Source organism: Alexandromys fortis, unplaced genomic scaffold, assembly GCF_014885135.2.
Source record: "Alexandromys fortis isolate MF-2015 unplaced genomic scaffold, M_Fortis_MF-2015_v1.1 scaffold_31, whole genome shotgun sequence".
NCBI lineage: Eukaryota > Metazoa > Chordata > Mammalia > Rodentia > Cricetidae > Alexandromys > Alexandromys fortis.
Window position 1 is genome coordinate 13,254,922 of NW_026067974.1, and position 19,794 is coordinate 13,274,715.

Sequence of the window (19,794 nt, forward strand, 5' to 3'; positions counted from 1 at the left end):
TTTTTTCTCTCTGCCTGCCAGCCCCACCTATCCTTTCGCCTGACCATCAGGTGTTTTAGGCAGGCAAAGAAACACAGTTTCACAAAGTTAAACAAATATAACATATTAAAACAAATGTGCCACAACATAAACAAATGTAACATATCTTAATATTCTACAGTTGGGTGGTGGTGGCAGCACACGCCTTTAATCCCAGCACCAAGCCTTGTTGTGGAATATTATTTTATTTATTATTTGTGGAATATTATTTTATTTATTATTTGTGGAATATTATTTTTTAAAGATTTATTTATGTATTTATGTATACAGTATTCTCAGTACTCTGCCTGCAGACCAGAAGAGTGCACCATGAGCCACCATGTGGTTGCTGGGAATTGAACTAGGACCTTTGGAAGAGCAGGCCGTGCTCTTAACCACTGAGCTATCTCTCCAGCCCCCTCTGGAATATTATTTTAACTGGGTAAAGATGTGTTACTTTTGTTTCTGCTGCATTTGTTAATTTGTTTAATTATGTAAAGATGTGTTACATTAGCTTCACCTTGCCTGCCTAAGGCACTGGATTGGTCTAATAAAGAGCAGAGTGGCCAATAACTGGCAGGCAGAATACATAGGAAAGAGAAATCTAGGCTCAGAAAGAGAAGAATGGGAAGAATGGGGGAAGGAATAGAGAATGAGGGACACACCCAGGGCAAGAAGCCAGGCAGATGCCACCCAGACACAGAGAAGCCATGGAAGTAAGATACACAGAAGTAAGAAAGGTAACAAGCCCTGATGCAAAAGGCAGACAAAGAGAAACAGGTTAATTTAAAAGAGCTAGCCAGAAACAAGCCTAAGCTAGGGCGAGCATTCAAAACTAATAATTAGTCTCTGTGCCATGATTTGAGAGCTGGTTGGTGGCACAAAAGAAAGCATTTCGGTACACATCGTGATGCTGATGTTCCAGACCTCACGTCCCCACTAAACAGGCTCTGCCATCCTCTCCCCTCAACCCAAGCGCTCCCCTCACCTTCCTCCCTTCAGCTCCTTTCTCTTTTCCTGTCTTCTCCATGAGATGACACCGCCTTCATTCACTAAAGCTCAGCTCCACCATCACTCCCGTTACCTTTGCCTGCGCAAACGGCGGCTTGCTCTCGCCCATCTCTGTGGAAATCAGTCTGGATTCTATAACAGAAGGTCGCACGCTGAATTGCAGCTCCTTGCCTATCTGGGTCCTGTATTTACTCAGCATGGAACTGGAGTTCTTTGGGCTGGGGAAATGACCCAGTTGGCAAAATGCTTGCTATGTAGGTATGAGGACCCAAGTTCTGTCCCCCAGAACCCACACACACACATGCACACAAAACAAAACAGGGCACAGTGGCACGTAATTTCACTTATTTTAAAATAGACTTTGTTTGCTTTTATTTTATGTACATAAGTGTTTTGCCTGCATGTAAGAGCACCACACGCATGTGTCCTCTACAGGGGCCAGAAGAGAGTGTCTGATCTAGAGCTGGATTTAGGAACAGTTGTGAGCCACCATGTGGGTGCTGGGGATTGAATTCCTGGCCTCTGCGAGAGCAGCCAGTGCTCTTAGCTGCTGAGCCATCTCTCCAGCCCCTCTGATAGTTTATACTTTTAATAATACTAGCACTAGGGAGGTGGAGACAGGCAGAGACAGGCAGATTGGCAGCTAGCAAACGTACCCTACTTGCCTACTTGGCAAGACCTGGGCAGTAAAAAACATGTGTCCAAAAGCAAGGTCAGGGCATGTGCCACCAAGCTTGCCAACCTAAGTTTGATCCCTGGGCCCCACATGGTAGAAAAAGCAAACTTGACTCCTGCAAGTTGTCCTCTGACCTCTCTATGTGTGCCATGCAAATGTGCATCCATACAAGTACCAACAAACAAATCAATAAATGTAATTGAAAAATTAAAACAGGATAGATGGTTCATAAGGGTGATCTCTGATTCTCTGATATATATCTATCTATCTATATCTATCTATCTATCTATCTATCTATCTATCTATCTATCTATCTATCTATAGAGAGAGAGAGGGAGAGGACTGGAGGTTTTTGGAGCAAGTACTAGTCAAATGGCCTTGGTGATGGTGCCCGGCTTGGCATTGCACCCATTTCTGAAAGCTCAGATGCATCTCCATTGAAACCGAAGCAGCCACTAGTCGCTGTTACGTTCACGTAACTTTTGTCTTCAAATGTAAAAAGCCATTCCACATCCATTTCCTGATTTGACTCCCACAGAAAGAGTGGAAGTCCAAAGATCCCAGGTGAACAAGCCACCTTGTTGCACTGTCGACTTGGTACACTGGGCCAAAGGGCACTGCTGAGGTGCCAAGCCCAAGCACTTCCCTTCCTGATGCATGTGGAATTATCTGAACTTGTGCCCAGCAAAGGTTGCAGGAAGGAGACGAGGCCAAAGGATCCTGGGATATCGGATATGAGCAGGTCAGAAAAACAGTTCACTTGGCTCAGGAGAAACCCCGAACTTTGAGGTAGATCAAGGAGGCAGGGGAGAGTAGAGCGGGGACTGAGGATTAGACCTTGGATTTCATTCACCAATCACTCATCAAATCTATAAGGGGCAGGGGGGCTTTAGGGAGAACAGTTCACTGTGGAGCAGTTTTCTCACCCTGAACAGGCAGAGGCAATGGGGTACAGCAGTTTACAGAGTGCCTCTGGAGTTACTCTGCTAGGATGTGGATCAGGTCAATATGACCTAGGATGAGTTTCTTAATACCCTTGTACCTCAATGTTATCACCTGTGGAATGGGAACAGTACCAAAAAGGTAGTGGTGGTGCACACCTATAATCCCAGAACTCAGGAGGCAGAGGCAGGCAGAACTCTGTGAGTTCAAGGCCAGCCTGGGGTGTACAGATTGAGTTCCAGGACAGCTAGGGCTATACATAGAAACCCAGTCAAAGAAAAGAAAAGAAAAGAAAAGGAAAGGAAAGGAAAGGAAAGAAAAGGAAAAATGTATATCATCACCACTTGGCTATAGGCTATTTCAAAACTGTGCAAGCAATTGCTCTAAAAGCTTAGTGATCAAGATCAACAAGGTAAATTGGTTAATATACCTTGCTCACAACCCTGAGCATGGGCAATCTAGGCTGACTCAGCTGCGCAGTTCTGCTGGAGTCTTCTGGGTTCACTGACGAGCCTACAGCTCTCTGGCTAGTGAACCGGGTCTGGGTTGTCCAAAGTGGCTTTATTTATGTGTCTAGTGGCTGCGGTTATAGCAACATTGTCTTCTGTAAGCTTTCCACTGTGGTCTAGGATGCCAGCCACGGCCAAAGAGAGCTTTTCCTGCATCAGCTTGACGTGTGTGTGTGTGTGTGTGTGTGTGTGCATGTGTGTATGTGTGTATATGTGTGTATATGTATATGTGTGTGTATGTGTGTGCATGTGTGTATGTGTATGTATGTGTGTATGTGTAAGTGTGTGTATGTATGTATGTGCATGTGTGTGTGTGTGTACACGTCCCCCTTGTGGAGGCCTGATGTCCAGTGTCTTCCTCAATTGCTCTCTATTATTATTGTTTTACATGGTATTTGTTTTGCATGGTGGAAGGGGTGGACACAAGCCACAGGTTGCAAGTGGAGGCCAGAGGACAACCTGCGGCAATTATCTCCCTCCACCACGTGGGTTTGGGGGTCAAACTCAGGGCGCTTGGATTGGCGGCAAGCACGTTTACCCAGTAAACCAACTACCTGGACCTCCACTTTATTTCTGGAGACAGGGTCTCTCCCTGCAATTGGACCTCACTAATTGGCTTGGCTAGCTGGCCAAGGAGCTCTAGAGGGCTCCTTGCCTCTGCTGCAGCTCGGGAGTTATAGGAGCATACGATGTTGCTGACTCTATGTGTGTGCTGGGGATGAGAACTCAGGTCTCCATGCTTGCCCGACAAGCATCTTACAACTGAGCCGCCTCCCCAGCCTCCTGCCTCCCGTTTGCCAACGTCCCATTAGCCGAGGCAGGTTGCAAGACCAGAGCCACATTTGAAGGCTAAAGACACTTCACGTCCTGATGAGGAGAGAGATGCCATCACGGGCGAAGGGGTCTGGGCTAGGACTAAGGCGAGCACGTTCTCCACATCTAAACAACACATCACACTGGGTACCTGTTAGGTGAGCAGAGCTCAGTTTTAGAAACTGAACGTGATGCTCAAAACAGATGGGAAAGGATTGAGACATGAACAAAACAACCGCACGGCAGCCTTGAGTGTGGTCAGAGCCCCAAGGCAGGACCAGGTATGGGCTAGGGAAGTTTGGGTCCGAGAGCTCCTTTGTTCAGGGGTGACGGTCACTGTGTTGGGAAGGTTTAATTAGCTTGACTTTCAATACTGTTAGAATCTGGGTACATGGAGACGAAGGAGATGATATTCCGAGCAGAGAGAAAAGCAAAGGTAGAGCAAAATGGGTATCTGTGGAGTGCGGGAGCCACGAAGGAAGGACTGCAAGGAAAGAGACTGGAAAGAATGCGGGATCTGACCATGGCCTTGAACTTCATTCTGTAGGCAATGGGAGCCACTGAATGGTTTTGGATGATAGGTGAAAAGAACTATATTATCAGAAGCCTCTCTTGCTAATAGTTGAGGGCTTGGGGGAGGGGTGAGAGGGGTGTGGATGGATCGGGTGGTGAAGGAGCTAAAAGTCTTGGTGGAACAGTTGGCTGGAGCATCAAGAGAGAAAGCAGGGGTGGAAGATGGCTCAGTGGGTAACCTGCTTGCACGCACAGCACGGGAACCTGAGATCTGGTCCCCAACATCCATACAAGCTGAGATTTCACCTGTAACCCCAGCACGGAGGTCCCAGAACAGATATAGATGGATCCTAGGAACCCATGGGTCAGCTACACTAGCCGAGCTGGCAAGCCCTGGGTCCACTAGGACCTTGTCCCAAACACTCAGGTGGAAGGGCTGGAAAGCTGTGACAGCAGCTAAAAAACCTTGCTGCTCTCGCAGAGGACCCAGGTTCTAGTCCCAGCACCCTCATGGCAGCTCTCACCCATCCATAACTCCAGGTCCAGGGGATTCAATGTCCTCTTCTGACCTCGGTGTGCACCAGGCACATGCATACATGCAAACAAAAACACTCAGGCACATAAAATAAAAATAATATAACAAAAAAACCCCATGTTTTAAGTAAAAATTAAAAAAGTAAGGTGGAAGAAGACATTGAGCTGCGGTCTCCACGTGCACATGTACGAGCCGGTGCGCGCTCACACATACCTGTGCACACGCAATGCATACACCACTCACTCACCCACAGACACAATAAATAAAACAAAGTAAGCGTAGGAAATGCGGGGGCCTTGATGGGTGACGGCACAGAGGATGAAAAGCTGTCAGAGATGATGCCAAGGATGCCAGGCAGGAGGGCGAAGAAGAAAGGGTTCCCTTCCAAAGCAGGGGAGCCCGGAGGAGAAACAGATACCTATGGGTGTGGGGGATGTGGGGCACTTCTGGGTAGTGTGTCTCCCTAGAGACAGATACTCCCTGAGAGTAGAGCTCAGGACAGCAGCCTTGAACACAGCAAGCGGGGTGGCAAGCATGGTGACAAACAGTCACTTATGGTTAGGTGATTAAGAGAGGAAGCGGGAGGCACGAAGCTCCCCTCCCTCCCCCCCTGGAGATTTGACAACAAAAACATCAAAGCAAACTTTCAATAGAGCAGAGGAGGTCAAGGTCACTTAGGGTTCGTGGTGAAAGGGGGGCAACAAGTATCTTATTGTCGGGAGCTTTCTGGATGGAGAGTTCCCCTGGATTCTAGGGACCTCTGCATCCCAAACCTTCCGGAAAAGGTGCACAAAGTGCTACTCACTGCCTTGTGCTCCAAGGCTCAATCACTGACTGAGCCAAGGGTAGCCAAGTGCATTCTAGCCCCAAGGTGTTTAAAACCTGAAAACCAAAAAGGAACACCCTTCCCCGGCAGGCCCTTCTAGAAGGGAGGCGGGTTAGGCACTCCCAGCGTCCCCTTTCTCTATCCCCCTGGTGTTGTGGAGACTTGGAGAACCACCTGCCCCCCCCCCATACTTCCTGACTAAGTCCTGCTGTGTTTTCATAGCTAAAAATAGCAACAGGCAGGCCACTGTTCTCACAGGAGCTCCCTAACCTCACTGCTTGTTTTTATGACAACCGGGGACCTCACCTCTTCCTGTCCACGCCTCAGAGAACTCTCTGGGTGGTGGGGGTGTTAAAATGGTCCTCAGCTACTCATTTCCTAATAAGACAGGGGTGCCTGCTAGAGATGGAGCGTTCCCAGCTTTGGGGGAGTGGACGAAAGGTGACATGGATAGAGCTGGGGGCACAGAAAGCTCACTGTGCAGGGCAGGTGCCAGGTGGGGGCTTCTGCCGCGTCATGTGCCCTTGAGATCTGAGGCATTTCCAGCAGCCTTAGTGTCCAGGTGTCCAGGGAAGGAGGACTGGCTTCACAGGGCATTCATTAGACCCGTGTAGTTTTTTACTTAACTGTGTGAATTCTTTTTTGTTTGTTTTGCTTTTCAAGACAGGGTTTCTTTTGGTAGCCTTGACTGTACTGGAACTTGCTCGGTAGACCAGGCTGGTCTCGGTCTCACAGAGATCTGCCTGCCTCTGCTTCTTGTGTGCTGGGATTGAAGGTGTGCGCTACCAACAGTCTGGTGTGAATTCATTTTTTAAAATACATTTCTTTATTGTGTATGTGTGCAGGGATGCATGTGAACAGATTTCTTTTGCCACCATGCGAGTCCTGGGGATTTGAACTCAGGTCCTCAGACTTGGCAGCGGTCCCAGTCACGTTGACCTGTTTAGTCCTCTCACCCTGAATCATTAGGGGTTTTGTTGTAGTGGTGGTGGTGGGGTTCTTTGTTTGTTTTGTTTCTTCTCCCTCAGAGACAGGGACTTACAACTCAGGCTGGTCCTGAGCTGTTTGCCCTCAGGCAATCCCCCTGCCTCAGACTCTTGAGTGGCTGGACTAGAGACCCAGGCCTTCACACCCCGCTGAGAGGATTTTGGCTTTTCACACTGGAACGCTATTTACCTTCTCTTTAGCTCCGTGGCAGAGGGCTTGCTGCATGTGTGCAAGTGTATGTCAAGGCCCTGGGCTCTAACAGGTCCTCACGGGGACACTTCCAGAGGGTGGAGCATGCTCACGGAGAGAAGAGATCCCCTGCAGTTCACCACCGGCCAAATTCCACGGCTAGCAGGAAGGACCAAATTTGACAGGAAGAATGTTTCCTACCTACTGGAAGGGTTTGGCATCACCAAAGGTTGTGCTGGGAATGAGAAAAGAGTCTGCCGCCTGTCCCCAAGGGATTGTCCTGGCAGAAACACCCACTTCTGTGCGGGAAGGGGGTCTTAATTTGGAGAGAAGGCAGCTGCTGGGCTGGCAGGAGGAAGGGAGCTGAACGAGCAGTGGGCTCTTAGTTGTTTGCCATGGAGCAAAAAGCCTTTGGGGAATTTCTCAGTGGACAAAATGTCCAGCCCTTCCTGAGAGCCAGGCTCTTGCTGCCTGGTCAACAGGTGTACAGTTCAAGGTCCTCAACCTGAACTTTCTCACTGAGCCAGCGATAAGTCAGCCATTTTTCACTGGCTAGCAATCATTAACCCACCTCCATCTGAATCCCCCGACTTGTTTTTCTGGCGAACGAACTGGGTCACTCACTCTGAAGGTGACAGCAGCTGAACCAGCCAGTTTCCACAGTTCACCCCCAAACACCTCCCCCATCGATCACTTGGTAGGAGGGAGGAAAAAGAAACCCACCTAAAGTTGTAAAGAAAAAAAATATTAAATTAAACTTAGTGTGGCTGGGGCTGTAGCCTGTTTGGAAGTGTGCGCGCCCAGCTAGCCACAAACCAGGGGTGGTGAACCAAAACTAATCCTAGCCCTCAGGAGGTTGGAGGTCATCCAAGGTCATTCTTGGCTACAGATAGAATTTAAGGTCAGGCTTGGCTGCAGACTCTGTTTTAAAACACAGGCACACAGAACTGTTTAACTTGCAGTTTTGACCCACACCCTTCAGGTCAGACACCTATGAGCTGTATCCTGGCTACAGTTTGTAAGCAAGACTTATTCTAGCAATACTAACCAGCAAAGTAAAAGAAGCCCCTCTCTCAATAGAGCCCAGAGTCCAAGCCAGAATACGGGATTCAGCTTAAAAAAAAAAAAAAAAAAAAAAAAAAAAAAAAAAAAAAAAAAAAAAAAAAAAAACCCACCTAGAGTTTCTTTTTGGTAGTACACAATTTCGGCCGATGTGTATGGTGAACACACTCCTTCCTTTCTTGGCTCTCCTGTTGGCAAATAGACCTGAAGGAATGAGTCAACCTCACTCGAAACAGTGCGCTGGGTCAGAACTGTCATTTCTGGCCCCTTTCCTTCATTTTCTTCCCAAACTTTTGGGTGTCTGTAGAAAAACTGCCCCGTGTCTCTGCTGGTTAGTATACCTCACAAAGAAAGGGCCAAGCCATTTTCCATCCTTGGCATTTCTCAGCTTTCCCTGAAACCCCCCAGTTAGCATTGATATGTCCAGAGTCTTCACCATTGAGGACCCATAAGGGGTTCACCGGCATTTGTACAAATAAGAGACTATTTCAATACAAAGAGCACTCAGTTTTGGTGGCTAGGTCTGGCTCCCTGCCCAGCCCCCCAGTAGACCACCAGTGCCCCAGAGATCAGCCAGGATTTAGTTTGGAATGCCTGTGGGTCGGTGGTCGGTGGAGCGTGAAGCTTGGGAAATGTTGATTAAGTTGAACTGGAGAATTGTTTAAAAATAAAAATAGCAAGAATTAAAAGGAGGGGGCTAGAAAGATGGCTCAGTAGTTGAGAGCATGTTCTATTCCTGTAGAGGACTCAAGTTTAGTTCCCAGGACCCACATGGTGGCCCACAGCTGCCAGTAACTCCACCTCCACATACACACACAACCACAGACAGACACATACACTTAAACATAATTAAAAATTAATCTTGATAAAGAATCAATTAAAAAACATTTAAAAGCTAATGAGAGGGAGAAGGTGAGGTTCTTTCTTTGGAGAGAGATTTTTGTTTTTGTGTGTATGTTGGCTTTTCTTTGTATGTTCGTTCTTTACAGTGGCGCTGGTGATCAAACCCAGAATCTCACGCACGCCACTGTTAGACTGCTGAGTTATCCTCCCACCCCTTAGGTAATTTGTTCTTTTGAGACGGAGTCTCACTGTATAGACCAAGCAGGTCTTGAACTGCCAGCCTCCTGGGGTCACCTCCTGCTAGGATTATGGTCATAGCAGTTGAGACAATTCCTTAACCAACTAGACGAGCAAGACCTCCAGAAAAAACAAGTATTCTGTCCACAGTATTTTCCTCTGGTGATGCCCAAGACCTTGGAGGACCCACAGTTGCCTCTTCCCTCTGTTTTCCAGCTGGGGCTCTCTGGTCTTTACCTCTTTCTGCGCACGATAAAAATTTGCTGGAAGCAGCAAGAAAGAGCTGGGAGGTCAAAGATGAGGTCTAGGAAACAGCCTCATCATGTAATCCAGAGCACGCATACACACACACACATACACACACACACACACACACACACGCACGCACGCACGCACGCGCACACTCACATGCCACATAGCAGGCAGGCTACAGCAGAGCCTCCCACAGCCTCTGCATGCTCAGAATAGGACATCAACCCAGCTCTGAACCCTTATCAGCACGAGCGAGCATTCTCCCGGAGTTCCTCTGAAGATAGCGCTCTCAGCCCGCGTTCCATAAGCTGAGCACATGACAGAACCCCGCCTGACACAGAGATCCCGACTCCTCACCCTGCAGGGACCCAGACAGTGACCTCTGGATGCTTCGTCAGAGAATCTGCCCTGTTTGTCCTCAACTCTCCTCAATCCACAGAAACTCCAGTCCTAGGATCACCACAACGGATACTCGATACTCTCTAGGAAGACTTAACCTGGTAAAGGGAAGAAGCTGCCTCTTCTAGTGAGACACACTCACTATGACCCCCAAAGTCCTGACAGTAGAGGATACAATGCCACCTCACCCTCTCTCCAGGTTAGAAACAATATGGGTAGGGCAATCAAAGTCTGCTAGAGAGAGCTGCAATCCTTGTCGGCAGAGCTGAGACCGTGCCAGATCTCGCCTCCAGGTCCAAAGCGCATGCCCTGTGAGATGTGCCCATCACTTCCAGCATGGCGTGCTGTTGGCTTTCTCTGCAGATTTAGAAACTCTGAATTTCTTGAAAAATGCATGGGTCTGCCACTTCCCTGCTCCCTTCTGAGTCCTCTGTGACCCAAGAGTAAGGTTTTTGCTCTGTCCCTTGCTTTCAGGTTGATTGTATAAATATATATGAAAGAATAAGCAAGACACTAAAGCCCTTTTCTTTCCTTCCTCTTTCTCTTTCTCTCCTTTTTCTCTCTTCTTCCCTCCTTTCCTCCCTCCCTTCCTCCCTCTCTTTTTGCCTCTCTCTCTTCTGAGACGTGGTCTCTCTATGTAGTCCTGACTGTCTTGGAACTCGATACACAGACTAAGCCGCCCCTTGAGCTCACAGAGATCCTCCTGGCTTCTGCCTCCTGAGTGCTGGGATTAAACACACGTGCCACCACACCTGGCTCTAAAGCCTTCTTTCCAAAAATAACTAGGATGAGGCAAAGACTTAGCACACCTGCTGGAGTAAGCAGCGAGCGCACATGAAGCCCTGGGTTGGAGACACAGCACCACGTAAACGGGGCGTGGCAGGGCATGACTGTGGTCCAGCACCTGGGAGACAGGATAAGACCACGGTCATCCTTTCGTATGTAGTCATTTCAAAGCCTGAGAAGCAGATCTGGCATCAAAGACAAAGTGCCTAACTTTTTCTCCCAGTCTCCAGTTGCCGATTCCTACTCAGAGTCCAGTGTTCATTCTAGTGTTATTGTTTATCAATTAAAGGGCTGGAGGCGTAGCTCAGAGGCCCTGTATTGCGTAGCATGCTTGAAGCCCTATATTGGATTTCCAACAACACACCTACAAGTGATAAAAAAAAAAAGTCTTAAAATTCAAAAGAGCTTAGTTTTAAGATAATTCGATGAGTTAATCACTGCTTTAAAAAATGATTGCCCTGGGGCTGGACAAGAGGTCTCATCAGGGAAACAGGTAAAGGTGCTTGCCGCCAACCCCGAGGACCTGAGTTCAAGTCCCGGTCTTCACATGGTGGGAGGAGAGACCTGAAAGTAATCCTCTTATCTGGACATACATACTTTGTCACACACACGTATACAAACACATACTCACACACACGTAAGTAAAAAACATTTTAAACGATTGTTTACTTGCCCTAAGAAATATAAAAATCAATATTGGAAAGAATGTTGGCATCCCGATCCAGAGGTAGACCCCGGGCCCACATGAAGCTGGTGAAAGGCCAGCAGAGTGACAGTTCCCAGGACAGCAGAACCTGCTGTTAGATATTTTAAAATAATAACTTAAAACATCAGCCCCCACAGCAGCGAACTTCCCTTTGGCTCCAGAGGAATGCTGCTGCAGACTTCAAAAGGCAGAGGCACTTACTTGCAGGAGCCATGGTGGCAACAGACTCTGCCCCGAGCCTCTGGCCTGGCTTCAAGGGCCAGGACGGAGGACAGCCCCCAGCACTGTCAAGCGTGTGCCCAAGTTAATGATTGGCTCTGCCAATGGCAGATCAGGCTGTTTTTGTGTGCCTGTTTTGCTATTTTACGTAAATCACCCTGAACATGCTTGCATCAACCTACTGATGATGCACCTTTGATCAATAGATTTTAGACAAAAGTGGTTTTCGAGTCCAAAGATCAGGGCTGGGTTGACCTACAGACTGAATCCAGGGCATATAAAACAGGGGCAAGGCGCAAACTGATAGCAGAGCAATCACCATCAAGCTTGGGCTCACTGCACGGGCTCGGCTGCCAGCTTCCTGCGGTACCAGCGGAGTGAGGATGGAGGAGGGAATGAACGTTCTCCACGACTTTGGGATCCAGTCGACCCGCTACCTCCAAGTGAATTACAAAGACTCCCAGGACTGGTTCATCTTAGTGTCTGTGATCGCTGACCTCAGGAATGCCTTCTATGTCCTCTTCCCCATCTGGTTCCATCTTCGAGAGACTGTGGGCATCAAACTCCTTTGGGTGGCAGTGGTGGGGGACTGGATCAACCTCGTCTTTAAGTGGTAAGAACCGTGCAAAGGGGTGCTTGGCAGGGAAAGAGGCTGTGTTCTTGCTAGAAATGGCTGTCCTCCAGCAGGGGCACTCCATACCAAGCCAAAGGCTAGACCTCCCTTGACTTGAGAGTATCAACAGAAAGAAAAAAGACGGCGGGAATCCCACCAGGGCCTAGGAATAGGGAAAAGTCTATTTTATCTGACCTGCAGGAGCGGAAGGACAGATGAATTAAATGAAAAGTCCGAGTGAAGTCTTTGTTATACTTTATTACTTTAAGATAGGGTCTCCTGTAGCCCAGGCTGGCCTCAAACTTACTAGGCAAGAGATAGTGAATGACCTTGAATTCCTCTTATCTCTTCCTCCTGAGTGCTGGCGGGGGGTTACAGGTGTGAGCACCCACGTGCAGGTTAGCATTCTGGCGATTGAACCTGGGGCTCTGTGCATGAGAGCATGTTCAAAGCATGTTCATGATGCTTGACTGGGCCAACTGAGCTGCATCTCCAGCCCCTGCGTACAGGTTTTCCTACTTTGAGGAAGGATGGTCACCGTAGAAATAGATGTAGGAAAGAAGCAGGGAGGCTGGGAAGAGGAAGCCAATGGCTCTTAACCTTTTGGTTAGGCAGTGAGAAGTAACCCAGGTAGCCAGGACCTGGCTCTACCACCTTGCAACTGTACGTCCTTGGAAAGTTGCATGAATTCTCTGAGCTTCTGTTTCAGAGTCTGTAAATTTTTGACTCTCACCAGAATCTTAATAATAATCACAGTGGGCATTTATTGAGTAGTTACTATGTGCCAGGCTCTGTGTGTGTGTGCGTGTGTGTGTGTGTGGTGGGTGTGTGTGCGTGCACGCATGCACGTGTTCTATCACTGAGGAGTGCCCTCAGCCCAGGCCTTGGGCTTTTCTGTGGAGATGCTATTTATGTTACAGGCCAGAGAGCAAGGCTAGGAGTTCACCAGTGGGATGAACACGGTTCCTCCAGAGCAGAGGCTGCCAGCGCTCTGAAGAACTAAGTTGCAGCTAGTGGTGGGGGTGAGACAACAGCCCTGACTTCTAACACCAGCCAGGCACTGTTGTGTAAATTTTCCTGTTACGGTAATATCTAAGCTACTGATGCTTCTTGTTTGAAAAAAATCAATGAATGCTGGTTTGGCCTGTTTCCTCAGCTAGAAAATGAAGAGGACCAACTTCTCCATTCATAGAATTGTCTGTGTCTGTTACCAGGTGTTGTGTGTGTGTGTGTGTCTGTGGATAGACATGGTCACGTGTGTACATGCATGTGCCTGTGTTTGTGGAGGCCAGAGCAGTCATTCCTCAGAAACTTTCTGAGTCAGGGTCTGTGACTGGACTGGAGCTTGCTGAGTAGATTAGACCCCGGGGATCCACTGGCTTGTGTGACCACTGGTGTACACCATCACGCCTTGGTTTTGGCTTTCTGTTGTTGTTTTGGCTTGTTTGTTTTGTTTTGTTTTGTTGTTGTTTTTATCAGTTCTGGTGATGGAATTCAGGGCCTCCTGTTTTCAAAGCAGGTTCTTGACCTTCTCAGACAACTCTCAGCCTCTGGTTTCCTGCTTTGCTTGTGGATTTTTTGTTTATTTGTTTGTTTGTTTGTTTTGCTTGTTTTTTGAGACAGGGTTTCTCTGTGTATCTTGGGTGCCTTTCCTGGAACTAGCTCTTGTAGTCCAGGCTAGCCTCAAACTCACAGAGATCCTCCTGCCTCTGCCTCCCAAGTGTTGGGATTAAAGGCCTGTGCCAACATGCCTGGCTTTTCATGTTGTAATAAGAGCTGCGGGGGGCTGGAGAGATGGCTCAGTGGTTAAGAGCATTGCCTGCTCTTCCAAAGGTCCTGAGTTCAATTCCCAGCAACCACATGGTGGCTCACAACCATCTGTAAAGAGGTCTGGCACCCTCTTCTGGCTGTCAGGCATACACACAGACAGAATATTGTAAACATAATAAATAAATAAATATTTAAAAAAAAAAATAAGAGCTGCGGGCTGCGTCCCCAACATCCCAGCCGCTTGGCTAGCTCATGCCCGAAATAACAACACACAAACTGTATTCATTTAAGAACTGCTTGGCCCATGAACTCTAACCCTTACAGGCTAATTCTCGCACCTGGACTAGCCCATTTCTAATGATGTGTGTAAGCACCCCAAGGTGCGCTTACCGGGAAGAGTCTAGCCTCCGTCCATCCTGATGTCTCTGCTCGGGAGAGCTGAGCATGGTTTGACCTCACTTCCTCTTCTGCCCAGAATTCTATTCTGTTTACTCCTCCCACCAATGCTTTAACCTATGAGGCCAAGCAGTGTGTTTATTACTTAACCAATGAAATGAACAAATTGATATGACACTCCCACATCATTTTCATTGTGTTTTTTTAAGATGGGGCACGAGGGAAATACTCAGTGATAAGGAATTATCTCATTCTGTAGTCCAGGCTACCCTGGAATTTATTAAATAGTCCAGCCTGGTCTTGACTCATGCCTCCTCCCAAGTGCTGGGATTACAAGTGTGAGCCGCCATGCCTAGTCTATTTGTTTGTTCTTGAATTCTAGAGGCTGAATTCAGGTCAGAGTCTTATATGCACTCTTTATCACTAAGCTGTAGCCTCAGCCCCATGGGATTTTCTTCTTAAAGGACAAGGTCTCTTAAGGCCTGGCATGGACAGGCCTCCATCTTGTAATCCTCAAGCCTCAGGTTCCAGGGGGCTCGGAGTAGATAGGTGTTCAACTATACCCCATTGCAGGGAATTCTTCGCTTTGTTTTTGAGTCAAGGATTCATGTGACATCGGTTGGCCTGAAATTCAGTAAGTAACTGAAGATCACTGTGAATTTTTAATCCTTCTCTTCTATCAGACAAGAGCTAGGATTACAGATGTGTGCCTCCCTGCCTGGCATGTATGAGTCTGTGTGTGTGTGTGTGTGTGTGTGTGTGTGTGTGTGTGTGTGTGTTGCATGCATGCATGCATGCCTCAGCATGCAGTTTTAGGTCAGAGGACAGCCTGCAGGAATCTATTCTTTCCTTTTACTATGTGGTCACCAAGGATACAGCTCAGGTTGCCATGTTTAAGGGCAAGTGTCTTTACTTGCCAGACATCTAGTTGGCTCTCTCCTGGAGATTCTTAATACCTGCCTCCACTTCTCATATTCCTTAGCCATAAATAGTAAAAGTTCTTAAGAGTAGAACAAATTGGGTTCCAGACTGAAAGTAGGGCCTCAAATATGCTGATCAAGGTGAGGGGCGGCCCAGTCAGTAAATGTTTGTCTTATAAACCCAAGGACCTCAGTTCAGTCTCCAGAACCCATGTGGAAATGCTGGGCTTGGTGGCATGCATTTGTAACCCCAACACTGGCGAGGTGAAGACAGGCTGTCTTAGGGTGTCTACTGCTGTGAAGAGACACCATGACCACAGCAACTCTTTAAAGGAACACATTCAAGTGGCACTGGTTCACAGTTCCAGACGTTTGGCCCATTATCGTCATGACGACAAGCATGACGGCACGCAGGCAGGCATGGTGCTGGAGAAGGAGCTGAGAGTTCTACATCTTGGCCCCCAGGCAGCAGGAGACTGGGCATAGCTTGAGCATTTAAGACTCAAAGCCTGCCCAATAGTGACACACTTCCTTCAACAAGGCCACACCTATTCCAACAAGGCCAAGCCTCCTAATAGGGCCATTCTTATGTGCCAAGCATTTAAATACATGAATCTATGGGGGACATACCTAGTCCAACCACCACACAGGTGGAACCCTGGAGCTAATCTAACCTGATTGGTGAGCTTCAGGTCAGTGACAGACCTCATGTCAAGAAGACAGATGGCCTTTTGGAGGTTGTCCTCTGACCTTCACACCCTTGGGCACACACACATTAGAGAGTTGGAGGGAATGGCAAAAGAGAGAGAAAGGGAGAGAGCAGGACCTTGCTGTGTTGCGTAGGCTAGCCCCAAAGTCTTGGTCTGAAGAGATTCTCCTGCATCAGCCTTCCAAATAGCTAATCCCACTACTACATCTCATTTTGGAAGCTACTTGTTTATGTTTGAATAGATAATATGTTCACCTGTCAAAATTTCAGAACTTGCCAGGTAGTAGTGGCACCACGCCTTTAACCCCAGCACTCGCGAGACAGAGGCAGGTGGATCTCTGAATTCAAAGCCTGGTCTACAAAGCAAGTTCCAGGACAGCCAGGGCTGTTACACAGAGAAGCCCTTTCTCAAAAAAGATTTTCTTTCTAAAGCTATCTACTGTGTCACACAAGGTCCTCCCAGGCCCTCTCCCAGGCAAAGGGAGATACGTACCTCCAAAGGGGATAAACACGCCAGCTTCTTCCTCTTTGAAAGTGTGGGCTTCCAGCTAAATCATGCACGGAGTCACTCAGACACTGGTTCTACTTTCCACAGGATTCTTTTCGGACAGCGCCCATACTGGTGGGTCCTGGACACGGACTACTACAGTAACACCTCGGTGCCACTGATAAAACAGTTCCCTGTCACCTGTGAGACTGGACCAGGTGAGAGTCCCAGCCCTCACTGAGGCGAGGTGGACATCATTCTTCATAGGCATGCCCCAACATCCTTTGCGGATGATGCCGACCTTGGGGGAGGGGGGTGGCGCAGAGGACATCCACTGTTTTATTCTTTTATCACAATTCAATCTGTCTTCCATTAGTGCGATATCACCTTAATTCACAGCAGCAGGGCCTTCCACTGCTAGTGGGGAAATCTGAGTGACGCTTCCAGGATTAAACCTTCTAGTCCAAGAAAGGCTGGGCCACACCCACAGGCAAAAGAATAGTCAGAGTAACTGAGTCATAGCCCTGTATCGAGAGAGAGAGAGAGAGAGAGAGAGAGAGAGAGAGAGAGAGAGAGAGATGAAAGTGGTTGATAGAAGCCCGGAGGCCTTATTGTCCCTCCCAGCAGCCTGGCCTAGCTAACATGGTCCTCTAAGCTGACTATCCCATCCCTCAAGCTACCCAAGGTTTTTGTCTTATTTTAGGGAGGTTGGGGAGGTGGAACTTTTCTGTTCTGCCAGTCAGCTCTGTCCTGCCAGCTGGCTACCAAATAACCACACAAAGACTTATTATTAGTTATAAATGCTCATCTGATAGCTTAGGCTTATTACTAACTAGCTCTTACATCTTAAATTAACCCATATTTCTTATCTACACTCTGCCACACGATGGTACTTTTCTCAGCACAGCATGTTTTTCCCACTTCTCAGTCTCTTTGTGACTCCTCGTAACTCTGCCCTTCTTCTTCCTAGCGTTCTCTTAGTCTGTCTCTCCTGTCCAATCTCTTTCTGCCTAGCTATCAGACAGTCAGCCTTTTATTAAACCAAATCAGAAGGTGCCTTGGCAAAAACACATCCTCATAGTGTACAAAAAGATTATTCCATAACAGGGTTGATATGGGATTCCCCTCTGTATGCTATGAATATGTTTTTTTATCACTGGTTAATAAAGAAGCCACTTTGACCTATGGCAGGACAGAATATAGGTAGGTGGGAAAACTAAACTGAATGTAGGGAGAAAGAAGGCAGAGTCAGGCAGACACCATGTAGCTTCCCATGAAGCAATTGGTAACAACCCATGAGTTCTGTGGTAAAACACAAAATATAATAGAAATGAATTAATATAAGATATAATTTCATAAGAGATTTCAGGAGCTCGTGAGCAGGACCTGGTAGGTGGAGAGAAACCAGTACAGGGGGACAAACAGATTGGAGAATATTTGTAGCTACACAAGGTTGTTTCTTTATTATGAGGTAGTTTCTCAAATAGGTCAACTAGTCCTAAACTTATGATGTAATTGAAGAGGACATTGAACTTCTAATCCTCCTGCCTCCCCAACCCTCCTGAGACAGCAGATGTGCCAGGATTCTGTGCATACTAGACAAGTACTCTATCAACTGAACCGCATCCCCGGACCCACCTGTGATTTGTTAGTTATAGCCAGATAGGAATTGTTAGGTCAAGTGACAAGACTTTTTTGTTTTAGAAATATCCAATAAGTCCTTCCCAGAAAGTCTCAGTGCTACCGTCCCTTCCTCAGGATCCCTTTCCTTGCCTTGTGCTAGAAGAAACATCTTAGATGTTTAGTTTCAGAGACCAGTGGTTTTTACTGAGCATCTACAATGTCCCAAGCCCTGTTCTAGATGCCTGAGATTCCTTTGCTGATGAACAAAAGAAAGATCCTAGATAAAGAGCTGAAATTTGAAGGGGGTTTGGTGTGTTAGTATACAAAAAAAATCATAATAAATCAGTAAAACAGTATATTATGATATGATTATTTGAGTGCAAAAGAAGAAAGGGAGGAGAGAAGAGGAGGCTGGAGAGATTGTTAAGCAGTTAAGAACAGTAGCTACTCTTCCAAAAAAAAAAAAAAGCCTAGGTTCAATTCCCAGCAATTCCCAACACCCACATGGTATCTCACAGATATCCGTAGGTCCCATTTCAGGGGATCCAGTGCTTCTATGGATACTTCATGCACATGGCAAATGGACATTCATGTAGGGGAAACATACATACACATAATTTTTTTAATAAGAGAGGAGAGAGAGTTTGTCCATGAGATTTCCTGGAATGCTGACTGGAGGAGAGAGGAGAGAGCAAGTAGCTGATAACTCTCCAGAGCCACAATTGTGCAGGGGTAGGGATGTGTTGATAGGCAGATGGAGAAGTCCAGGTGGGGCTAATTCTCCCTAGATTCCACAAGGAGCTCTCAAACTAAAGATGTCTCTTAATACAGCTCAGTTAGGGGGATACAGGCTATACCTAGGTATAGGGGGTAACCTTGACCAAGGTGGCTGTCTTCAGCCCAAAGCCATGCCCACAAAAAGCTGAGAGTTAAGGACAACCTACAACTATGCTCTCAGCAGTTGGAAAACCATCGTTCTGTCTAGGAGGGGTGGCAGATTTCAGAACTGGAAACAACTGTAAACTGGTCAGAGTAGGTCTCACTGAAAAGGCGAAATCTAGGGGCTTGAGAGATGGCTCAGCCGTTAAGAGCACTGATTGCTCTTCTAGAGGTTCTGAGTTCAATTCCTAGACCCCATGATGACTCATAGCCATCTGGGATCTGATGCCCTTCTCTGATTGCAGGTGTATATGCAGATATAACACCCATATACATAAAATAAAATATATATCTTAAAAGAAAGAAAAGGTGAAATGAGCCAGGCAGTGGTGGTGCACACCTTTAGTCCCAACACTCAGTAAGCAGAGGCAGGTGATCTCTGTGAGTTCATGGCCAGCCTGGTCTACAAAGCGAGTTCCAGGACAGCCAGGGATGTTACACAGAGAAACTCTGTCTGGAAAAAGAAAGAAAGAAAGAAAGAAAGAAAGAAAGAAAGAAAGAAAGAAAGAAAGAAAGAAAGAAAGGAGAAAAGCTGAAATCTAAGTCAAGACTTGAAGAGACAAGAGAGTTAACCAGAGGAATTATGGGAGAAGAGCATGCCTGATGCGTTTAGAGGCAAGCATCAAAGTGGCAGCATGGGGGCTGGAGAGATGGCTCAGCGGTTAAGAGCATTGCCTGCTCTTCCAAAGGTCCTGAGTTCGATTCCCAGCAACCACATGGTGGCTCACAACCATCTATAATGAGGTCTTCTGGCCTTCAGGCATACACACAGAAAGAATATTGTATACATAATAAATAAATAAATATTTTTAAA

The 19,794-nt window shown here is 47.2% G+C and overlaps 1 protein-coding gene across 1 annotated transcript in view; it reads left to right on the forward strand.

Moving 5' to 3' along the window:
* The first annotated feature begins 11,807 nt into the window (after positions 1 to 11,807).
* Positions 11,808 to 19,794, forward strand: part of G6pc1 (glucose-6-phosphatase catalytic subunit 1) — a 13,495-nt gene continuing 5,508 nt past the window's right edge. The window contains exons 1-3 of the mRNA XM_050156876.1: positions 11,808 to 12,136; positions 16,527 to 16,648; positions 17,389 to 17,398. Coding sequence (XP_050012833.1) covers positions 11,907 to 12,136; positions 16,527 to 16,648; positions 17,389 to 17,398 — 362 coding nt within the window. The 5' untranslated portion in view covers positions 11,808 to 11,906. The remainder of the gene's footprint in view (positions 12,137 to 16,526; positions 16,649 to 17,388; positions 17,399 to 19,794) is intronic.